Below are 12,523 nucleotides of genomic sequence, written 5' to 3' on the forward strand. Positions count from 1 at the left end.
AGCTGGGGTTTTTTATCATGTGACTGGCTTCATGAGCTTTAATTAATCTACAGCAAACTTTCTTCCCTCTACAGGGACTAAGGCTCCCTTCTAACACTCTCCTGCTGCCCTATAGCCATGCTGTATCACAGTACATTTCAGGGAAGTCAGTATTTATATATCCACTGTAATCAAAGAGGATGAATATTAAGCTCCACACCACTCCTCTGAGATAGGAAGCCTTATTACACCTATTTTACTGATGGAGAAACTGAGGCACGGAGAAGTGAAGCAAGACGACTCACGTAATAGAGCAAGTTTGCATCAGAACAAGGAACAGAACCCAGAAATGGCAAAACCCCTAGTCTGATGATTCAGTTATTAAAGGACACTTTCTCCCCTTTAGAAATGAGTCTTTAGTTATCCAATTTTTCTTTTTATATTAAAAAAGAGAAATCAAGATATTGGCAGTGAGAATTTTATTGAATTAATTCTCCTCAGTCCACAAATATGTGCCACTGATTAAATATTATTTGGTTCACTACTTGAAGGAATTCATTACATTAGTAATCAGTCATTATCCTCGTTTGTCAGGGGGTGGGGGCTGCTGATAACAAAAATACAAAAGATACATAATTCATAGAAACTGTTCTTTTGCCTTAGAAACAGTCAATGTTTCCCAGTCATACAGTGTTGTTCTACAATGTCCATCTGGGGATTTTCAGGATGCTAAATCCTTCATCAAAATTCATCTCTAATGCTGAAATGTGGCTGATCCTCAGGTTTAAAGTTCTGATTGGGGCTGCCATCCTCATTCAGAATTCTTTGAGAAGTGTAGCCAACAATAGGGTATTTGGCTTTGTACACATCATTGAAGATATCATCCAGGGATTTTAGCTCTTCATCCGTGAGTCCTGTCTATATGAAACATGGGCAAGAAAAAATGGCAGGTGTTTACATATGTCTTTATTTATGTTGATCATCCTACCCTCAGAGCCAGCCTTCAGATTTAATTTGCGGGGCACACAAACAATAGAGGGCTTAGTAACTGGCAATGGGTTATTTATCATATAACCTTTAACCCCTAGGTCATTTATTCAAATTCAGCCCAGTAGTGACAAAGCCTGACATCCTCAGGTAAAGTGAGTTGTTGGGTTCAATTCATTTCCAAAAAGCACCATCACAGTTGGCCCATTTGGTATTCTCAGCAGAGACACCAAGGACTGAATTAGTCAAGGAAACTGAACTACACATTTTTAGATGCTATCCCTTGAAGGTATGTTGATGGGGCAGCTGCTGTCCAGGCTGTGTCTGTTCTACTGATGGAGAACTTCTCTCTCTAGAGCTCTCAGTTTAGTAGCTTTCACTAGTCCTAAATGCACTTTTTTTTTGTTTTAAATTTAAAGAGTAGCTAAAACCAATGTTAGAGGAAAACGTGTAAATCTATATAATGGAAGGTGTCTCAATCAGATCAAAAGGTATTACGGCATTTCTTAGAAAATAAATATTTTCCTTATTCATAGGATTGGGCTTTGCATAAATATACAGCAGGGGAATATATTTTAGGAAAGCCAAGAAAATGATTGAAATTTTGCAAAGAAGGAATTAAACAATCCCATTTCTTACTGTGTCATGAGTGAGATCTTCTGGGTCAAGTGACATCTTTGCAACTCCTCGTGTTGAGTCCTTCCCAACAAGGGCGTTGTATGGGGCACCTTTCCCATAAAATTCTGTTCAAGGAGAGGAAATCTAGTAATGCTCAGACTATTGATAGTGAAAACAATGGGCCAGATTAAGCATCTGCTTATACTAGCATGACATGAGCCCATTATGCTCCTAAATCAGTCAAAACCAAAGACTTGAATCTGAGCCCTTTTCCTCCCAAAACTTTAATGAAGTCTCAAGACAAACTAGCTTAACTGGACTAGTTAACGTGGCCTAAAATGGCAACTGGCTGTCTTCACTTAGATTGTAATACAGCTGCTGCCCAAGTTGTGTCTGATCTACTGATGGAGAATTTCTCTCTAGGGCTCTCAGTTTGGTAGCTTTCACCAGTCCTAAGTGCACTTTTAAAAAAAAACTTTAAAGAGTAGCTAAAACCAGTGTTGGAGGGAAATGTGTAAATCTATATAATGGGAAGGTACCTCAATCAGATCAAAAGGTATTACAGCATTTCTTAGAAAGTGATAGGATAAGAGGAGGATCTATTCTGTTCCAGACAGAGGTCAGCATGAAAGGGGGTGTGAAGCTGTGAGTGGGAGAAGGCACCTTCAGAGGAGGATGGTTAGGAATTAAGAGCAAATGAGTATGTTCTTTGTATTTAAATAGAGTTTGAAGTTTTCTAAAGGTTTAGGATGTTTAAGAAGAAAAATGGGATAATGTGAAAGGGGAAAAATCCCATGGGGAGAAGCCAACTCACCTTTTCCAGAAGTGACATCAAATACTACTCCCTTCACGGCCATGTAAATAGGCTGGCCCTCCTGGAAAGAAAGAGAGGCCAGCAGGTGCTCAAAATGAAGCCAGTATGTGTACAGCACATTGAGGAGAAAATGAACCCCTTACTGTGTGTTCTCTAGCAACTTAAATCATGATCAATGCACACAAGATTCACAGCCTGGAGTTTTCATTCATCCCCCAATCCATCACATGCTGTAAAAAAAAAAAAAAAAAAACGAATAAAGATTTCTCTGTGGGTCTCTGGGCAACAAGAAGCTGGTTTTCTATACCTTGCCATTATGACTGTTGTCAGTTGCCAAACAGTCATGCATCCCTGTGTCAGCTGCTGGCACTATACAGTAAGGAGGCCATATTCTGAGTCAATGGCAGGGATGGGGGAGGGAACAGAGGCTGCAAAGCCTCCAGGTCACTTGCAGGTTAGTGTACCAAAAAAATCAGTATTCATCATGTGATATTTACATGAATAATTTCCACTGGTATCCAGTGATGTGTATTTCACTGGTATCTAGCTGTGATGCCAAGTTCTGAGTGTCTGCATTATGAATACCATGTTGTACATGGAGAAGATGTAGTCTCCTGTTCTCACTATTGGAGCTTGTTTTCACTATTAGGACACCAAATACTAGTGGAATCGGTATGTTAAAGCCCTGTTTATTTCTGTGCTGCATCAGTCTGTCTCTTGCTCCCATAGATGACTATTCTTGTAATTCCTATCTATTTATTTAGTCTAGAATAAACACTCTCAGACTATTTCAAGTGCCAATCTTTATGGATTTAACCCCAGAAAATGATGGAAGTTCAAGGAAGAAACAATTCTGTTTGGAATCTAGTAGTCAGACAATACATTTCCCCTTTCTATGCCTTTTTTGGAGTCAGTTCATAATACTTGTTTGTTCCAAGATGATTAAGTAAATCATTCTGGAGGTGGATGTTTTGTGAAGTGAAAGGGTGTATGGCAGATGGTATTCTGCTTTCATCAAGAGGATAAAGTGCAAACATGCACACACAAATCTGATCTTCTGCTGACATCTGTTTTGCTTAATAAACCACTGATTCCACTTTGTCCTCCCCTCAAAATCTATTCTCTCTGTCCATGAGATGCTGGTTAGTGTTTTCTTAGTTTCTGGAGACAACCCCAAGAAGGCCAACCAGCAATCGCTTCAGAGAAGAGATCTGTATAAATTTAGCAAAGGATTTTATCATTTTGAATTTGTTAGCTAAGATTTGTTTTCACCATAGAAAGCTAAAACTTCTGGAGATTGAATTCCTGTATTAATTCTATGATAATTTTTAAAAACTGTCTATATACTTGACTTAATGAGCTAGAAGAATACATTAAAGGAAGATTTTGAATCCATTGGCCTACTCTAATCCTGGCAGGCAAGGATTAGAGTAGGATGGATACTTCATTTAATCCCTACACATCTCTGAAGGCTATGGAATTAGCTCAGGTGAGAACAATAACTTTGTAAATGGGAAGAATTTTCTTTGAGGATTACCTCATTGGAGGGATCACCACAGGTTTTGGAAGAATAAATAGGTAGCTGTGATTCTGTAAAATTTTGAGACCTCGGTAGTTATAGTGCTAGTGATGAGGGAGAGAGTGAGGGAGAGTTGTGTATTCCAGTAGCCTATTGAGTGGTTTGGTATTTATGGAGAAGCACATTCTACAGATGTCTAAAACTGAGGAACTGTCTGTAAACACTCAGATGGGAGCAGATATCTGGTATCTGTTCGTTTTCTGTCAGGAAGGAAACAGGAAAAATATCCTGTTCTACCATTGTGGTGTTCATCCTGGGGAAAAGGGGAGATCTGACAAACAACTAGAGACTTTGGGCCCATTGCCTGATTATTTTGATGGTTCTCTTGAGCAGCCTGGGAGAAACTGACCTGCTTGGATAGATGTTTAAGAACCTTGTCCCTACAATACCCGAGATATCCTTGAAACTGACTGTACTATTTGTACACTATGATTTGAAAAGGCATTTCTATTATTATATGTGCCTGAGATGGGTAAAGGACTGTTTAGTGAACTTGGCCTGTCTCACTAGACAAAATCTCAAACAGGGCTATCTATAGAAGAGTTTCCACCAGTTGCACATTTTTGATCTATTGTATAAGAACTGATTAGAGAAAGAAATTAGAGTTAGGAAACCTGGATTCTCTTCCAAACTATTCACTGTGTGACTTTCAGCAGCACCTCACTTAACCACATTTGTTTAGTGTTTTGAAAACTTTGGTTGACAGATACTTGCAAATTATTATTATAAGGCAATACAATTACCTTAAAGATAATACAGCTTTCTTTCCTCCTTCTCTAAAATTCTTTAAAATAGTGCTAGGAAGAAAAAAATTACTTCAGAAATGTTGGTGTTCTGAAGTTGTTAAAAAAAAAAAAGGAAATTCACACACATGCTTAGTTGAGAGTTAAAGTTGTCAATAGATATCTATTTTATCTCATTTTTAGTTTAAAATAAAGTCAGGAATTTAAGATCCCAGTAGAAACCTTATCTCTAGTCCTTAGCGTCTCCATCATCCCCATTCTAACCTTCAGCTATGAGTCACAGATGCCCAGTATCTCAGGTTAAAATTCTGGCCTTCAAACTATTAATATGCCACTAAACAGCTGTGACCAGACTTTCTAAAGTGCCCAGCAGCCAGCAGATCCTATTGAAATCAATGGGAGTTTTGAGGAGCCGAGCTATTTTGAACCAGACTTTCCCCCTGCCTTCACTGTACAGGACAAGACCAAAACATGTAGTTACATCCATGGCTGACAGCTGACCATTTCTGCTAGGCTTATTGAATCTTTGCCTTACTGATTCTCACCATCAATTGCCATATGATCTATCAGTTCCTTCCCATTAATATATTGATCACTAACCTTTAATGTGCCTTGCTGACTTTTCACTTACTGACCATATTAACTAATCTCACCAACCTCTGCCTCCTTTGCCATGCCTTCTTTTGTGCCCTCATTCCACTCTGCTACTCTTCTCTCTCTTCCTCCCACTACAGTCTGATCCCGTCTACCGTCCTCATGCACACAACACAACAATCTTCTTCCAGCCCCAGTTCTGTCCCCTGTCCACTATTAACCTCCTCTCCAACTCTCTTGACAATAAGTAGAGAGAGAAAAAAATTAATTTTGCACTAAACAATATTAATTTGTTAACCTCCTCCCGTGCCATTACTTATGCTATTTCTAAATGTAGATTGTAAGATGGTTAGGCAATATCCTGTAATTCTGCATCTGTATGTAAAGATCCGTGTACTCCTAAGGCCATGTATAAGTCTGATCACCTTGGACTTTATAGCTGTCACTATACAGCACACCCCAATTACTCAAAACTTCATTGCAAGAGTACAAATACAAGTTGGATCCTCCTGCTCCAAAATCATAGGCCCTTATTATATGGGCTAAAAGGGCATCACAATAAGTTGTTAAAAATATAGGACCTATGACAGATACTTGAACAGTTCTACTGTTACCTAGTAGAGAGCAATGGTACGTACATATACACACTAGCCAGCTCATTACAAAAACATGTCATATTAGCCTCTACATATGATCCATAAGAGCCTGCTGTGCCCATCATAATGTCCTTGTCTTCACTGCAAAATTTTAACTCAAGTATTGCCCCATCCACACATACAGACCCTTAGTATGAGGGCTGTAGTGCTTTTAACTCTTATGGGCCAGCCTGCCCAGTGACACAGACCAAATCTCAGGTTAGCACAACTCATCAGCTGCTAACACAACCGTTCTGTAATGTGGATGCAGGCTAGCACCTTTTTCATCTGCTTTAGTCACTTTTCTGATCATACCAGGTGTGGTCCCCTCATCCTCGCTATAAATTACACATCCTTGTAAGACAGGTCTCAGATCTTGTATAAGTATAAGCTGGAAATGTGCGTGTTGAGTGAGGTGAACAGAATGCAGGTTATATCTCCATATAACAAAAGATCATACCACTGAGATTCATATATACAATGGGGAAGACTTGTGTTTCTTTCATGTGGCAACAAGTGGTGTTCTTAACTGAAAATGTCCAGACTGTCCGATGTTTGTCATTGTAACTACACTGTTCTAATATCCTGGCTCGCACAAGTTGGTTTCTTTTATCACCGTCTCCTCGTTTGTTTCCCAGCAATGTTTTTAGTCTGAGAGTGGTGACTATGCTCCCCAGTTGGAGAGAGCTGATTAGGTAGCTCCACTGTGTGATGACACTTGGTCTCCTTTGACATGAAAAGTTTTAAAGTCTCTAGGAGAGAGATGGTAAAGTTGGCATCAAACTGCTCCAGACACAGCAGGGCTGTGGCTAGTTTCTGGTGGGGGTGTCACACATCCGGTAGTAACAACTCCGCCCCATCTCCGCAGGGGCAGTGCCCTCAGCCCATGCAGCAGCGCCTTCCCCCACCTAGTCATGCCCCCGGGGCCAGCGCCCATGGCCCCCAGGTCCCCAGCGAGCGGCGCCCTCTCCCCACCCGCATCCGCGACGCCGCTCTCCCCGACGGGCCCGGCGGTGCCCCCGTACCTCCTGCCCGCTGTATCTGGCCAGCTCGGACTCGGTGAAGAGCCGCACCGGGCTGGGGGCCGGGGCCGGCTTGAAGCGCAGCTGCTGCTCCGCCAGAGCGGCCCAGACGGCCAGGCAGCCCAGGGCCAGGGGAAGCAGCCGCTCAGGCCCACCGGCCATGGTGCAGCGGAGGCGGCCAGGCAGCTCCGGGGCGGGGCCAGGGGCCTGCGAGGCGGGATCCGGGGAGGCTGTGGGCTGGCATCGGCCCCTGTGGGGAAACACCCTTTGTCCGTCCCACCCCTTCAGCTGCCCCTGCGCTGCCCCGCCCCGCCCCGGCCCCAGCTCTCCCCAATCACCTCTACTCCCATCAGCCCTGTAGCTCCCCAGCCCCAAACCACCCCTCACATCTCCTGCACTGCAGCCCCCCAGCTCCCTCCAAATCACCCGCCCCACACCTCCCTTCCCCAAACCACGCCTCACATCCCCTGCATTGCAACCCCCCAGCTCCCTCCAAACCAACCACTCCTTACACCAGCCCCAGCTCCCCCAAATCACCCGCCCCACACCTCCCCTGCCCCACACCAGCCCTGCAGCTCCCCTCCCCCAAACCACCCCCCCACATCCCCTGCATCGCAACCCCCTAGCTCCCTCCAAACCAACCACCCCACCCCCTCAACTCCCCCTGCCCCACGCCACCCCTTACACCTGCCCCAGCTCCCCCAAATCACCCAGCCCCCTCACCATCCCCAGATCCCCGCAAATCACCCCGCTCCTCACCTCCCTAGCCCTACACCAGCCCGGCAGCTCCTTCCAGCTACCCCATCCCCTCACTTCCCATGCCCCACACGACCCCTTACACCTGCCCCAGGTCCGCCAAATCACCCAGCCCCATCACCATCCCCAGATCCTCCCCCAAATCACCCTGCCCCTCACCTCCCATGCCCCACACCAGCCCTGAAGCTCCGCCACCCCAAACCACCCCATCCCCTCACCTCTCCAGCCCCACACCAGCCCTGCAGCTCCTCCGCTGCAAACCACCTTATCCTATCACCTCCGCTGCCCCACAACACCTCCAGCTCCCTCCAAACCAACCACCCCACCCCTTCAACTCCCCCTTACACCCACCCCACAGCTCCCCCATCCCCAAATCACCCCATTCCCTCACCTCCGCTGCCCTGCAGCTCTCCCCACCCCAAACCACCCCCATTCCCTCACCTCCCCTGCCGCACACCAGCCCTGCAGCTACCCCAACCATCTCACCCCCTCATATTCCTCTGCTCACACCATCCTCATACCACCACCCCCAACAGCATCTTATCCCCTCAGGTCCCCTGCCCTACACAACCCTATGTTCCCCTACACCCACCCTGCATCTCCCCAACTTCAAATCCCTTACTTACACCTACCCCACAGTAGCCCTGCATCTCCCTTCAAACCACTCTCCTAACTCCAATTCTTCACCTTCACTCCAATTCCTACCTCTCATCAGCCCTGCATCTTCCCCCAGACCACGCTCCTAACTCCTATTCACTCCCAACCCCTACCTCTGCCCTTCCTTGCATCTTCTCCTAATTCCAACCCTTCATATCCGCCCCCAACTGCTGTCCCTCATTGCCACCAACCACCATCCCCTCTCCAGTCCTGCATCTCTGCAACTCCAGCCCATCACCTTCTCAATTCCAACCATCCAGTCCTATACCTTTCCCACTACCCCCATCCCCCATACTGACACCTTCATCCCTGATTTAGACCTCAATCCATTGCCTGGACCCTAACCCAACCCTATATTCCTCCTAACTCACAATGTAATCTCAGATCCACTGTTTTCCTTAACCTAATTTCAGCCTCTGGCTTTTCTTTAACCTCCCCCTAACACAGCTAACCCTTCCTCTCATCTCAGGGCCTAATCTTAGCTGTTTGTCATTTCTTTTACACCACACCCTAGTTCCAACTCCCCCTTTTCCCCTATGAGGTATATGAATTAGATAAGGATGTGGACAAATTGGAAAGAGCTCAGAGAAGAGCAACAAAAATGATTAAAGGTTTAGGAAACCTGACCTATGAGGAAACGTTGGAAAAAAAACTGGGCATGTTTAGTCTTGGGGAAAGAAGACTGAGGGGCAACCTAGTAAGTCTCTGTTATGTTTTTATAAAGGGCTTTTATAAAGAGAAGGGTGATCAGTTGTCCTCCAGGTCCACTGAAGATAGTACAAGAAGTAATGAGCTTAATCTGCAGCAAGGGAGATTTAGGTTAGGTATGAGGAAAAACTTTCTGACTTTAAGAGTAGTTAAGCTCTGGAATTGGCTTCCAAGGGAGGTCATAGAATCATACAATCATAGAATATCAGGGTTGGAAGGGACCTCAAGAGGTCATCTAGTCCAACCCCCTGCTCAAAGCAGGTCATTGGAGTTCCCATCATTGGAAGTGTTTAAAAACAAGTTGGACAAACACCTGTCAAGGATGATTTAGGTTTATTTGGTTCTGCCACAGTGCAGGGGGCTGGAGTCCCCAGACCTACATTTCTATGATTCTGTGAGTAATGCAGGTATTTATATATAGCATTCTGACAGTGCGTTTGATATTCCTGTTTAAACGAGTTGATGTATTATTTTTGCAAAAATACAGGGGAAGAGTTTAAGCAAATACATATATGCATAAAAATTAAACAAGGATCTGTAAAGTGCCTGTTATTACTCTGAGGAAGAATAATTAGTGGTTCACATCTGTAATTGACAGAGTGGTATTCCTTGAGGTATAAGCAGCCAGAATTGTAACAGACAATAGCTAATAAAAGATTCTTTCATTCCATTCTCTGAAGTTTCTCTGCTTGCTGTCTCAGATGATTATGCAGAAAACTGGGGAAAATAAGGATGGTTCAATCTTTGTGACTTAAAAATGCTAAGATTTTCAAGTTAAGGAACAAGTGGAAAAATATGAATGGAGATGGATTCCAATTCTCACATGTTGTGATTTCTCCCTGCTAGAAAGTATATTGTAGGGAAACATCCTGCACTGAAAAGGGGATTGACAAAATAAATGATCTAATGTCTGTGATTCTGTGTAGAATGAAAATCAGGTTAAACTATTCTTTTCAATTCAGGTTCTGGTACCTCCCTCATCAACATAGAATCTGAGTGCCTTCTAGTAGTAGCAGTGTGACTAACATCAGTCGTGTGGACTGGTTTTGTGGAACACAATCTGATCTATCATAAGGTATTCTTGTAATTACTGATCCTACTACAGTCATACTGTGAAATGCAGAGTTTTCTATAAATATACATGTAAAAAACTAAAAGGCATTTTCATTACCATTTTATGTGTACTTGAAAGTTTTTTAGATATGGTCTAAAGCTTGCTAAAACCAAGTGTTTCATATTTGATTTTAGTACAGTTTTCCCTTATCCTGTGAAAACTGTATGTTTCTTGTTTAAACCATGTTCATTATTAAAATTTTTGAATAGTCTTGGGCTGAGAACTTTGGTACCATGTTAGAAAACCCCCAATAATTGATAATTCCCTGTTGACAGGAAATTTGATCATATTTGATACTGGGAAAATGAATGGAGAGAGAATTATTTTTCCTCTTGAGAATTTTTCAAGAATCTTGTAATATATTGGCATTTATTAGTAGAGCACTGAAAACAGAACATAAATTTTCTATTAAGTTAGCTCTCTGGAAAGGTTAATATAAAACTGATCCTGAATATCAACATCTGAGAAAAGTGGGCCTGACCCTGAGGTTATATCTTCACTGCAGAGTTTACCTAGGTCCAGACACTCAAGTAAAGGTATCTGAGCTAGCCAAGACTACCTGCAAGCATCCATACCTTGAAGCCACACTTAAGTTGTGACGCATACCTATCAAGCCACATTTACATTGGTCCCGCAATAGCCTGAATTATACACTAGGATTTCTGGGACCATAGCCGATGGTTCTTAGTGCTCCACTAAGCTGAGCCTCTCTATGAATTGCTTCACAGGGTATTGTGGGGAAACTTGTCTTTCCTTTCTGGGTCTCTGTTGAGAAAGGAATCTCTCAGCAAACTGTACAGTCTCAGAGGCTTTTAAAATGGTTTGGTTCTGTCCAGATAGAAGGCTAACATAAGAACAGGCATACTGGGTCAGACCAATGGTCCATCTAGCCCAGTATCCTGTCTTCTGACAGTGACTGGTGCTAGATGCTTCAGAGGGAATGAACAGAACAGGTTAATTATCAAGTGATGCATATGCAGGCATCCAGTACCAGCTTCTGGCTGTCAGAGGTTTAGGGACACCAAAGCATGAGAGTGCATCCCTCAGCATCTTGGCTAATAGCCATTGATGGCCCTATCCTCCATGAACTTACCTAATTCTTTTTTGAACCCATTTATACTTTTGGCCATCACTGTGTATACATAGTTGGAGTTATGTTTTCCAATATGCATTACTTTGCACTTATGAACACTGAATTTGTTGTTTTGCCATTTTATTGTCCAGTCAACCGGTTTTGTGAGATCCACTTCACGGTCAGCTTTGGACTTAAGTATCTTGAGTAATTTTTGTATTGTCTGCAAATTTAGCCACCTTATTGTTCACCCCCTTTTCCAGATCACTTATGAACATGTTGAACAGCACTGATCCCAATACAGATTCTTAGGGGACCCCACTATTTACCTTTCTCCACTGAAAATTGGCCATTTATTTCTATCCTTTGTTTCCTATCTTTTAACCAGTTACTAATCCATGAGAGGACTTTCTCTCTTATCCCATGACTTCTTATTTTGATTAAGATCCTTTGGTGAGGGACCTTGTCAATGATTTTCTGAAAGTCCAGCTACTTATCTGGATCACACTTGTTCACATGTCTGTTAACACCCCCAAAGAATTCTAATAGATTGATGAGGCATGATTTCACTTTACAAAAGCTTGTTGACTCTTTTCCCAACATAACATGTTCTTCTATGTGTCTGTTAATTCTATTCTTGACTACAGTTTCAACCAATTTGTCCATACTGAAGTTAGGCTTACTGGCCTGTAATTGCCAGGATTGCCTCTGTAGCCTTCTTAAAAAATAGGCATTTCATTAGCTACTCTCCAGTCACTGGGTATGCAGGCTGATTTAAGTGATAGATTACATACTACAGTTAGTAGTTCTGCATTTTCATATTTGAGTTCCTTCAGAAACCTTGGGTGAATACATCTGGTCCTGGTGACTTATTACTGTTTAATTTATCCATTTAGACTCAGAGACTTTAAGGTCAGAAGGGGCCATCATGATCATCTAGTCTGATCTCTTGCACATTGCAGGACACAGAACCTCATCCACCCCATCCTGTAATAGACCCCTAGCCCCTGGCTGAGTTACTGAAGTCCTCAAATCTTGATTTAAAGACTTCAAGTTACAGAAAATCCACCATTGACACTAGTTTAAACCTGCAAGAAACCCATGCCCCATGCTGCAGAGAAAAGCAAAAAAAACCCAGGGCTCTACCCATCTGACCTGGGGGGAAATTCCTTTCTGACCCCAAATCTGGTGATCAGTTAGACCCTGAGCATGTGGGCAAAACCACCGAGCCAGACACCTGGGAAA

General features: G+C 43.2%; 1 protein-coding gene across 1 annotated transcript; it reads right to left on the minus strand.

Annotated features, from left to right (window-relative positions):
• Nucleotides 1–441: 441 nt before the first annotated feature.
• NENF (neudesin neurotrophic factor) lies at nucleotides 442–7,191 on the minus strand. Its single transcript, XM_048843130.2, has 4 exons — nucleotides 6,975–7,191; nucleotides 2,399–2,459; nucleotides 1,606–1,709; nucleotides 442–897 (listed from the first exon to the last, which is right to left on the minus strand). Exons 1-4 carry the CDS (start codon nucleotides 7,131–7,133, stop codon nucleotides 721–723), a joined length of 501 nt encoding a protein of 166 aa, XP_048699087.1. The 5' UTR covers nucleotides 7,134–7,191; the 3' UTR covers nucleotides 442–720.
• Between the last annotated feature and the right edge of the window lie 5,332 nt (nucleotides 7,192–12,523).

This window comes from Caretta caretta, chromosome 3 (assembly GCF_965140235.1).
Source record: "Caretta caretta isolate rCarCar2 chromosome 3, rCarCar1.hap1, whole genome shotgun sequence".
NCBI lineage: Eukaryota > Metazoa > Chordata > Testudines > Cheloniidae > Caretta > Caretta caretta.